This window comes from Bufo bufo, chromosome 6 (genome assembly GCF_905171765.1).
Source record: "Bufo bufo chromosome 6, aBufBuf1.1, whole genome shotgun sequence".
NCBI lineage: Eukaryota > Metazoa > Chordata > Amphibia > Anura > Bufonidae > Bufo > Bufo bufo.
The window spans coordinates 334,799,367-334,811,801 of record NC_053394.1 but is presented as its reverse complement, the minus strand read 5'-3'; the positions used below and the strand labels follow the sequence as shown (position 1 = coordinate 334,811,801).

The 12,435-nt window shown below is 47.1% G+C and overlaps 1 protein-coding gene across 1 annotated transcript in view; it reads right to left on the bottom strand.

The window, feature by feature from the left end:
- The window catches only part of RALY (RALY heterogeneous nuclear ribonucleoprotein), a 239,627-nt gene that overhangs the window by 23,979 nt on the left and 203,213 nt on the right, over nucleotides 1–12,435 (bottom strand). The window contains exon 5 of the mRNA XM_040436068.1: nucleotides 4,048–4,095. Coding sequence (XP_040292002.1) covers nucleotides 4,048–4,095 — 48 coding nt within the window. The remainder of the gene's footprint in view (nucleotides 1–4,047; nucleotides 4,096–12,435) is intronic.

Sequence of the window (12,435 nt, the reverse complement as noted above, 5' to 3'; positions counted from 1 at the left end):
AGCACACCTGCCGATCAGCTGTTTAAAGAGAGGGCAGCGCTCATATAAGAACTGCTTTCTCTGGTCTGTTCACCTGCTCGCCATAGCATTTGCAGTGATGAGCAGAGAAGGCAGTGCTCGTACGAAAAAAAAAAGCAGACAACCCTTTTACTTGGAAAACATTACATACAGTGCTACAGAACATACGGGGTCATACAGCCCCACATATGTACCTCTTACATCCAGTGACTTCTCTTCTCTGATGTAGATATTCTCTTTTCTCTTCTTCTCCTGTCAGACCAGACCACCATGGTGACTTCTTTCAGCCGCGCCTCGTCTCTGCAGAGTTTAACAAACAGACATCTTACTTTCCTACTTTTCCATCATCCTCCTCACCTTCTCAACACCCCATCCTGCCACCACCAATACTGTGCCCACTGTGCTCCCAATGTTATCCTGCAGAAACAGTACCCCTGAAAATACTGGTACCGCACAGAGCGTCAGTACAAAAACACCCCTTTATATTGTGTGCCAGTACAAAAAATACCCCTTTCAGATCAGACCCCCATATAAATCCCTAAATGAAACCCCCATCTCAGACCAAACCCCCTTTAGATCTCTATGTCAGACCCCAGTTTTAGACCTCAGATCAGACCTCCTCATTAGACCTCCATGTAAGACCCCGACCCAATATCAGACCTCAGATAAGACGCCAATTAGACCTCCAGACCACCAGACACCTATACCCCATTAGACCTCTTTAGACCCCCAGTCAGACCTCCAGACCCCCCATTAGGCCTCTCCAGACTCCCAATCAGATGTCTATACCCCCATTAGACCTCTCAAGACCCCCAGTCAGACCTCAAGACCCCCCATTAGACCTCTCCAGAACCCCAGTCAGACCTTTAGACCCCCCATGAGACCTCTCCAGACCCCCAGTCAGACATCCAGACCCCCAAGTCAGACCACTCCAGACCCCCCAGTGAGACCACTCCAGACCCCCAATGAGACCTCCAGAACCCCCATTAGACCTCTCCAGACCCCCCTGGATGACCTCTCTAGACCCCCAGACTCCCCATTAAACCTCTCCAGACCCCCAATAAGACCTCCATATCAGACCTGAGATCAGACTGTAAAATAATAAAATAACTTACCTCTCCTGTCTCCTGCCGCCACTCTCCCTATGCTGGCTCTCTTCTCAGTGCCCGCGCTGCACAGTCACCTGACCTCCTGCAGCGTCAGGTCAGAGTGCGCTCTGTACATCCTGACGCTGCAGGTAACCAGGACACAACAGCGTGGGACCTGAGAAGAGTAAGCAGCAGGAGGGGTAAGTACAGCGCTTCACCTCTGCCTCCTCCTCCTGCATATTAGTGAGCGCTTCCATTATGGAAGCACTCACTAGTATTCCCTTTATAAGATGCACTGCATCTTATAAAGGGAAAAATACAGTATCACTGGCAAGGGGGGCCTCCTGGGCCCCCTGGCTTAGGGGCCCGGTCGCAACTGCGATCGCTGCGATCCCTATAGCTACGCCACTGGGCTGGACTCTGATGTGAACTCAGCCTAACACAATGAACTTGATGGACATATGCATTTTTTCAGCCTTACAAACTATGTTACTTTGTTACAACGTGATGATGGGTGTTTCCCACTTTATCCAGTTATATAGCAGGGGCTAACCTGAGTAAGCAAATTGTATCTTTATTGAGCTGTTTTTAATGGGGTTGTGTCTCTTCAGCAAATAGCATTTATCATGTAGAAAGTTAATACAAGGCACTTCCTAATGTATTGTGATTGTCCATATTGATTCCTTTGTTGGCTGGATTCATTTTTCCATCACATTATACACTGCTCGTTTTCATGGTTATGACCACTCTGCCCAGCAGTGGTGGCCGTGCTTGAACACTATAGGACAAAGTACTAGCCTATGCACTCTCCCACAGGCCCGGCCGCCAGAAAGGCCAGCACTTTTTCCTTTAGTGTGTAAGGGCTCTTTCACACTTGCGTTCTTGTCTTCCGGCATAGAGTTCCGTCGTCGGGGCTCTATGCCGGAAGAATCCTGATCAGGATTATCCTAATGCATTCTGAATGGAGAGAAATCCGTTCAGGATGCATCAGGATGTCTTCAGTTCCGGAACGGAACGTTTTTTGGCCGGAGAAAATACCGCAGCATGCTGCGCTTTTTGCTCCGGCCAAAAATCCGGAACACTTGCCGCAAGGCCGGATCCGGAATTAATGCCCATTGAAAGGCATTGATCCGGATCCGGCCTTAAGCTAAACGTCGTTTCGGCGCATTGCCGGAGCCGACATTTAGCTTTTTCAGAGTGGTTACCATGGCTGCCGGGACGCTAAAGTCCTGGCAGCCATGGTAAAGTGTAGCGGGGAGCGGGGGAGCAGCATACTTACCGTCCGTGCGGCTCCCCGGGCGCTCCAGAGTGACGTCAGGGCGCCCCAAGCGCATGGATCATGTGATCACATGGATCACGTCATCCATGCGCATGGGGCGCTCTGACGTCATTCTGGAGCGCCCGGGGAGCCGCACGGACGGTAAGTATGCTGCTCCCCCGCTCCCCACTACTACTATGGCAACCAGGACTTTAATAGCGTCCTGGGTGCCATAGTAACACTGAACGCATTTGGAAGACGGTTCCGTCTTCAAATGCTTTCAGTACACTTGCGTTTTTCCGGATCCGGCGTGTAATTCCGGCAAGTGGAGTACACGCCGGATCCGGACAACGCAAGTGTGAAAGAGGCCTAAACACAGCCACCACTGATGGATTGCAGGGTGGTCGTAACCATGGAAACAAGCCGTGTATAATATGATGGAAAATGAATCAAGCCAGCAAAGGAAGCAATATGGATAATCACAATACATTAGTAAGTGCCTTGTATTAACTTTCTCTACATGTTAAATGCCACTTGCTGAAGTGAGAAAACCCCTTTAAGCTGGTGCGTTATGCATGTATGTATGTGCTTGGTTCTGCTGCTGAATGTATTTACAGTGCTTGTATCTGGTGCTGTATTTATATAATGAGCTTGGTTCTGGGGACATATTTATGTTATGAGCATGTTGTGGCACCATATCTATTACCTATCTTAAAGGGGTTGTTGCATCTGAGACAATGAGGGCATATTGCTAGGATATTCCCTCCTTGTCTGATAGGTGCAGGTCCCACCGCTGGCGCATGAGCAGCCATCCTCTATTCTTTTCTATGGGGCCACCGAAAATAACCGAGCGCTGGCTCGGCTATTTCCGTTGGGCCCATAGAAGTGAATATGAGCAGTGAGCAGGTCATGCGCGGTGCGCTCCCATTCATTTCTATGGGGAGAGCGCTTGGTGGTGGCCGGACCGAAGTCCTCCAGCCACCACTTTAGCCCGTTCCGTTCTCGATATAGGTGTGGGACCCACACCTATTAGACAATGGGGCATATCCTAACGATATGCCCCCACTGTCTCAGATGAGACAACCCCTTTAAATAGTAGATTAGAGATGTCCTATTATGTAAGCCATGCCTTTCAAAAGGCGACTTCCATTTTGCTGCCACTTACAGATCAATTATCACCCTGGGAAAGACCAATTATTCTGTCCTTAGACCTCAAAAACATGGCTGACCTAAAATGGTTATATAATTGTCCATATATATTTTCATCTTTGAACATATCGCAGCTGAAGTACTTCTCCATTCAGTGTCACCAATGATGCAACACATGCATCTGCATGTGTTCAAGGAATTGTTAGAAGCAAGATATGGCTGTTTTATTCCTTCAAATTCATAAGATGGATGTTTTGATCTGCAGGACACTCGCCTTCCCCCATGATGCCCTTTGCTCCTATCCTAAATATGATTAACACGTCCACATAGATCTTGTCAGCTCTCTCTTTCTGGGTTGGTTGGAGGAGTGAGCACATTATTGTCGGCCCTCCTGTCGTGCTGCCTGACAATGCAGAGATGTGATTGCATTTTGTAGGCTCTGATTTCTCTCCTTCCCCCCGCCTCTTGAATGCAATTCACACTGTGACGGAGAACAAAAATAGGTCAGAGTGCATCCACGTAAGCTCCACTCACCTCTCATAAAAGTCATCTCTGTAGTAATCAAAGTCAAAATCGTAGCCGCTGTGGAGAGAATAGACAGAATTTTAAATTGCAAGCACACTGGGCCAAAGAGGCTTTTCTAGCTAGGTAGGGAGGCAGGAAGATGTCTACAAAGCAAATGATCTCCTGCAGCCTACTTCACGTACACGTTACCCCTGTTCCCCAGAGGATTGCCCCTGAGCCTTCCATTCCGTCAGCTTCACAGTATTGCCCCTGGTATCTGCAGAGCACTAAATTACACATTAAAGATGTCATTTATATTTAACCTCTTGTCTGCTGGGAGACTCTTCTGGCATCCCCGTCACATTTTGAAGCTAGGAAGAATATCTCTCGTTCTCTTTCCCACATCAAAGAACATAGCTTTCTCTATACTAAGGACTTATTAGAGGCCTAATGCAACACACCACAATTTCTTCTTCCTGATACATATAGAAGTGTAAGCATTGCATTAGGGATCCATCAATGGAATCCATACTACAAGCGCGTTGCAGATTTCAACCATTGTTTCCTTTTGCATCTATACGTCAAATTTAGATATCAAGAATGTTGGTCTTGTTGAGTAGAAGTAATGTGATGTGGGTTCTCTTAGCATCCTAGTAGGGAACTGATACTGTATGTAGGCAAAGCCCTGATATATTTTAAATGTCCGCACTCTTTTACTGTTGTCCACAAGAAGTCTAGAAATGGTCATCTGTAGCTTGGTGATGGATTGACAAGTCAACCATAGGAAGCATAAATTTACCCAACTGCTCTACTAAAGGTGAGATCATTAAAGAGCATAGTACTAATGACTAAATATTGACTTGCCCAAGCCAGGATCTCCTCCAAATCAAAGAGACACGGTCTCTTTTTCCTATAGTGTGCAAGCACGTCCACTGCTGCTGGATTCCAGGGTGGTCATACCCATGGAAACAAGAAGTGCATGATGTGATGGAAAAATGAGCCTAGCCAGCAAGGAGGGTATTCTAGACAATCACAACACATTGTAACTTTCTCTACATGATAAATGCCATTTGCTGATGGGAGACAACACCTTTGAGGTTTTACACATATGGAAAGCTTTATGGAGCTGTAATAAGCACAAGAGATGAGCGAATTTCTCAAAAATTTTATTCGGCTGGTTCTCCAAATTTTCTGCAAAGATTTGATTCGATCCGAATTTATTAGTGGTGAATCGCGTTAAAAAACAGCTATTTCCTGGCTGCAGAGAGCCTGTATAGTTGTGTACTGTTCCCTATAGAACACTGTGCCTTGCAGTAACACGCATAGGGAGTCTGCTGTGGTAGTGAAACAATACTGTCAGTCAATATGACACGCACATGACAGGCGTCGCTCTTAGAATCACGGCACACTTCACTTATTTGGGCAGTTATGGGTCCAAAACTGACCAAATAACTCGAGCTGATCTGACCAGGGAAAAAATTATGTTGCTGAGCTGACCATCTCAAACATTAGGGGTGAGGGTCTGCTGCTGAGCTGACCATCTAAAAAATTTGGGGTAAGGGTCTGTTGCTGATCTGACCTTCTAAAACATTAGGGGTGAGGGTCTGCTGCTGAGCTGACCATCTGAAACATTAGGGGCGAGGGACTGCTGCTGATCTGACCATCTAAAAAATTATGGTTAAGGGTCTGCTGCTGAGCTGACTCTCTAAAACATTAGGGGCGAGGGCCTGCTGCTGATCTGACCATGAAAAAAATTATGGGCAAGGGCCTGCTTCTGAGCTGGCCATCTAAAACATTAGGTGTGAGGATCTGCTGCTGAGCTGACCATCTAAAAATTTAGGGGTGATGGTCTGCTGCTGATCTGACCTTCTAAAACATTAGGGGTGAGGGTCTGCTGCTGAGCGGACTCTCTAAAACAAGGGCGAGTGCCTGCTGCTGATCTGACCATGGAAAAAAATTATGGGCAAGGGCCTGCTTCCGAGCTGACCATCTAAAACATTAGGTGTGAGGATCTGCTGCCGAGCTGACCATCTAAAAATTTAGGGGTGATGGTCTGCTGCTAAGCTGACTCTCTAAAACAAGGGCGAGTGCCTGCTGCTGATCTGACCATGGAAAAAAATTATGGGCGAGGGCCTGCTGCTGAGCTGACCATGGAAAAAAATTATGGGCGAGGGCCTGCTGCTGAGCTGACCATCAAAAAAAATTATGGTTGAGGGCCTGCTGCTGAGCTGACCCTGTAAAACATTAGGAGCGAGGGCAGCCTAATAAGCATGTTGATATGATGGAGGAGAAGGACGAGAAAAGGAAGATTTGAACCATATACCCTTTTTTGTGGTGGAAGGGGTGCATGGGAATACAGTGTATTCAATACAAAATAAAAGCCACATTTAAAGTGCCTTTATGTTCAGCCGATTTCCTCTGGTGGAGTAGAGAAGTCAACCGGTCAGCATTTTCAGTTGACAGGCGTATGCACTTATCAGTTATTATGCCCCCAGCAGCACTAAATACCTGCTCTGACAAAACGCTGGCGGCAGGGCAGGCCAGCAAATCAAAAGCGTAGAGTGCCAGTTCATGCCATGTGTCCAGCTTGGACACCCAATAGTTTAAGGCACAGAGGGATCATTTAGGACACAGACAAGGTCTGCTACGTACTCCTTCACCATCTTCCAAAAATGTTTCCCCCTTGTGACAGTAGGCCGCGCATCAGGGTGAGGGTGCTGGCGGGGTGTCATGAAACTGTCCCAGGCCTTGGAGAGTGCTGCCCTGACTCTGTTGGAACTGCTGTGTGTTCTCCTCGTCTCTGCTCCTCGGTTGCCCAAGGAACTATGTACTCTGCCGCCAGCGTTGTCAGCTGGAATTTTTGGAGCAATTTTTCCACAAGGACCTTCTGGTATTGCACCATTTTGCGAGTCCTCTCCACCACAGGAATGAGAGATGAGAAGTTCTCTTTGTAGCGGGGGTCGAGAAGGGTGAACAACCAGTAATCTGTGTTTGCCAAAATGCGTACAATGCGAGGGTCACGGGAAAGGCAGCATAACATAAAGTCAGCCATGTGTGCCATAGTCCCAACAGACAAGATTTTGCTGTCCTCATCTGGAGGATGACTCTCAATCTCCTCATCCTCTTCCTCCTCTTCTGCCCATCCACGCTGAACCGATGGAATAAACCTGCTATCGGTGCTACCCTCTGTAGCGGATGCAACCTTCTCCTGCTCCTCCTCCTCCTCATCCAATTTGCTCTGAGAAGATGAAATGAGGGTGGTCTGGCTATCACCCTGTGTACTGTCTTTCCCCATTTCCACCTCTTTCACATGAAAAGCGTCTGTCTTCATTGTGAGTAGCGAGCGTTTCAGTAGACACAGCAGTGGGATGGTTAAGCTGATAATAGCGGCATCGCCGCTCGCCATCTGTGTTGATTCCTCAAAGTTGCGTAAAACCTCAGAGGTCAGACATCCATGCCCACTCGTCGCTTGTTAAGAGTGACAGCTGACTGGAAAGGCGACGACCATGTTGCAGCATGGTATTCCACTACTGCTCTCTGCTGCTCATAAAGCCTGGCCAACATGTGGAACGTGGAGTACCAGCACGTGCTCATGGTGCACAACAGTCGTGAGCTGGCAATTGCAAGCGCTGCTGCAGCGCTGCCAGACTGGCAACAGCTGTAGATGACTTTTGGAAATAAGCGCACACGTGGCACACCTTCACCAGTAGCTCATGCAAATTGGGGTAGGTATTGAGAAACCGCTGAACCACTAAGTTTAACACGTGGGCTAGGCATGGTATGTTTGTGAGCTTGACGAGCTACAAAGTCACCATCAAGTTGCGGCTATTATCAGACACAACCATGTCTGGTTGTAGGTTGAGTGGTGAGAGCCACAGCTCAGTCTGGTCTCTTATACGCTGCCATAGCTCTGTAGCGGTGTGCTGTTTGTCACCTAAGCAAATAAGTTTCAGCACGGCCTGTTGCCGCTTCCCCACTGCAGTGCTACACTGCTTCCAACTACTGACTGATGCTGCAAGATGACAATTCAGAGGTGGAGGAGGAGAAGGGGAAGTTGCAGCCACTAATGTAGGTGGTGGCGGAAATCCTGATGTAAGTAGGGCCCGCTATCCTTGGCGTCGGTAGCACCTGTGCCATCGCAGGGTATGACTCGCTCCCGGCCTCCACAACGTTCACCCAGTGTGCTATCAATGAAATGTAGTGTCTCTGACCATAAGCACTTGTTCATGTGTCAGTCGTTAAGTGGACCTTCCCAATAACTGCATTGATTAGGGCACGGGTGATGTTACGGGACACATGCTGCTATAAGGCGGGGCCGGCACACCGCGCAAAATAGTGGCGGCTGGGGACTGAGTAACGAGGGACGGCCGCCGCTATCAGGCTGCGGAAAGTCTCAGTGTCCAGAAGCCTAAATGGCAACATTTTCAGGGCCAGCAATTTGGAAAGGTGCGCATTTAGTGCTATGGCTGGGTATTTGCGCTTTCGTTCAAAGGCCTGGGGTATGGACATCTGTACGCTGCGCTGGGACACAGACGTGGATGTGCTAGCTGATGGTGCTTGCGAAAGTCCAGGTGTAGGGCGGGAGGCATTCTTGGACAGGGGATTGGCCAGCACGTAACACAGGGGAAGAGGAGGCAGTGGTGTGACCTGCAGACACTGATTGTGGACCAAGGCGTTCGGCTCACCTATTTGGGTGCTTTGATGCCATCTGGCGGATCATGCTGGTAGTGGTGAGGTTGCTAGTGTTCACGCCCTTGCTCATTTTGGTACGGCACAGGATTCAAATGACAATTCTTTTATCGTCCGCACTGTCCTCAAAAAAGCGCCAGACTGCGGAACACCTACCCCTTGGCAAGGGAGAATTCCGCAAGGGGGTGCTCCCTTTTGCCACCCTACTGCCTCTTCCAGCCTGTTGCGGTGCTGCGGATTCCTCCACCTCTGTACTGCTGTCCTCGCTCGACTTGCCACCTTCCCAGGTTGGGTCAGTGATTTCATCATCCACCACCTCCTCTTCCACTTCCTCACTCTGGTCATCCCCCTGACTTGTTGACCTCACAACGACCTCACTTATTGACAACTGTGTCTCTTCCTCATCATGAGCCGCTTGAGACACTTATTGCTGTTGACTTATTGGCAACTGTGTCTCATCATCATCATCCACCTCGTGAAATAGTAATTACCGTTCCCCACCGCCATCTTCTTCTGACTGTGGATGCTCAAGAATTTGGGAATCAGGGCACAAGATCTCCTGATGGTCCACTTCAATCGGGCTTGGCGAGAGGCCCAAATTTAAAAATGGCGATGAAAAGAGCTCCTCGGAATATCCGAGTGTGGGATCACTTGTTTGTAAAGACTCTCCATGGTGGGAGAAAGGAGCATTAGGGCGAGGATTCTGTTGACCAGACTCTTGGCTACTGAGACTGGACTTTGTGGAAGACAGGATGGTGCTTAATAGTGTTGAGCGAGCATGCTCGGCCGAACACCGCGTGTGCTCGAGCGTGATGCTCGAGTCAGTGTATTTAAATGCAATTTAGCATCTATTTCTGAAAAGTTTATGCTGGGATTTGAACTCCCAACCCCTTGTTACAATAGCAGTAAGGACCTTATCCACTTAGCTATAAAGCTGAATGCTAACTGTGTCAGAAAAATCCCATAGTCGTTTCTGATGTAGTGAGTATTCGTATTCAGCAGAAGAATTATTTTATATTTCTGTGCAGGTTAACATGTAACTGTATAGTGTAGTGGTTAACATCCTTGCCTCTAATGTACAAGGTTGGAAGTTCAAATCCTGGCAGAAACATTTTTATATATAAGTTTTTAGCCATAATATATTTAAATATATTATTATATATTTAGAATATATAATGTATGATAATATATGTAAATATATTATGGCTAAAAACATCAGTAGTAGTTTCCCACATATTTTGCATTCATATATATCAGAAGTATGATTTTATATATATATATATATATATATATATATATATATATATATATATATATATATATTTTAGTAATAACACATTTATTTTGTGCTATACATTTTTTATAATTACAAAAAATATATATATTAAAGCTCTATTTCTGAAATGTTTCTGCCTGGATTTGAATTCCCAACCTTGATCATTTAGATGCAAGGATGTTAACCTCTACACTATACAGCTACATGTTAACCTGCAAAGAAATATAAAATAAGTCTGCTTCTGAATAGGAATACTCACTACATCAGAAACTACTATGAGGTTTTCCTGACACAGTTTAGGGTTCAGCTTTATAGCTGAGTGAATAAGGTCCTTGCCTCTAATGTACAAGGGGTGGGAGTTTAAATCTTGGCAGAATCTTTTCAGAAATTAGATTTAATACACTGGGGTGTCCCAGTGTATATAGCTATATATGGAGTCAGAGCAGGGACTCCTAAGCCAAACTAGAGTCCCAACACCCTCCCCTCTTCAGAGCAGGGATGCCTGGGGTACTCCCATTGACATCCATTGTGCTCGGTAGAACACCCAAGCATTGTGAAGTGTTCTATTAGAGCACACTAGCACTTTCGTGCTCGATCAACACTAGTGCTTAACTGACTGGAAGCATTATCTGCTGCAATCCAACCGACCACCTGGTCGCACTGGTGTTACGTCAAGAGTGGTGTACTGCACCGCCCTGCAAACTGGGGCATGAAGCTAGTTATCGTGTATGTTTCTTGTGCACAGTTTCACCGTGCACAGGGCCACGGCCTCTGTGTGCACCATCAGTAGCATGGCCACTTCCCCGTCCCTTACTGCTTGCATTCCACATATTAAATGGTATATATGCTTGCAAGTATGTCACACGTACAGTAGCACAGGTTTTGTAAGTGTATGCGCAAATAAATTAGACTGAATGTCACTGATATTTAGGATGGGCAAGCGTTATACAGGAGATGTAGCACAGATAATGTCGCTGCCACCAGCTGCAAATTTTTTTTACTGAATGTCACTAATATTTCGGATGCACTAACGTTATACCGGAGATCTAGCGCAGGAAATGTTGTGGCGATAATGCAGTGGCCAAACAATTGCACGCAATTTAGCGCAGGTTACGCTAAAAATATATATTGCTGCCAGATACAACAATAGTCCTTAACCCCTTAAGGACGCAGGGCGTACCGGTACGCCCTATTTCCCGAGTCCTTAAGGACTCAGGGCGTACCGGTACGTCCTAACTTGAAATCGGTATTCCGGCGCCCCAGGGGTTAATCAGAACGGGATTTCGGCTGAAATTATTCAGCCGGCATCCTGTGACAACGCCAGGGGGGGGTCATGTGACAATTCAGACCTGCGGTTTGCTGCGCTTTTTGCAGTTTCTGATCCCCGCGGATCAGAAACCTTAGTGTCCCTCAAACAGATTTTACACACCCCCCCTGCACCCCTGCATGATTTTTTTGCCGGCGGGTGGTGCAGGGGGGGGGGGGGAAGTTGTGGGCAGTGGGGGCGGTGCGGGAGGCGGGCGGTGCGGCAGGCGGGATCGCGATCCCCCGCCTCCCCTTAAAAATTCGTTTGTGTTCAGTGGGTATATTGCTGGCACATTGCTGGCACCCTGGTATAAACGGCTGACATCGGTGATGCGATGTCAGCCGTTTAACCCTTTCCATACAGCGGTCCGTACGGACTGCTGTATGGAAAAAGTTAACAGTAAGAGGGAGCTCCCTCCCTCTCCCATCGGGGGGCTGCAGTGCCTTTGCAGCCCCCCGATGGGGAGGGAGAGAGCCCCCATACAGCCCCCCGACAGATCCCCTCCTTACCCTTCCCCATCTGCGCAGTTCTGACCAGTACTGAGCAGACGGGGAAGGTTCCCATGGCAACAGGACGCCTCTCAGGCATCCTGCTGTCCATGGTGCTGAACAGATCTGTGCTAAAAGGCATAGATCTGTTCAGACAAAGTGTAAAATACAGTACAGTACAATATATATTGTACTGTACTGTATTATACAGACATCAGACCCACTGGATCTTCAAGAACCAAGTGGGTCTGGGTCAAAAAAAAAGTGAAAAAAAGTAAAAAAAAAGGAAAAATCACTGATTAAAAATGGAAAAAATAAAATTCCCTACACATGTTTGGTATCGCCGCGTCCGTAACGACCTGATCTATAAAACGGTCATGTTACTTTCCCCGCACGGTGAACGCCATAAAAATAAAAAAATAAAAACTATTAGGAAATTGAAATTTTGCCCACCTTACTTCCCAAAAAAGGTAATAAAAGTGATCAAAAAGGTCGCATGTACGCCAAAATAGTACCAATCAAACCGTCATCTCATCCCCCAAAAATCATACCCTACCCAAGATAATCGCCCAAAAAATGAAAAAACTATGGCTCTCAGACTATGGAAACACTAAAACATGATTTTTTTTGTTTCAAAAATGAAACCATTGTGTAAAACT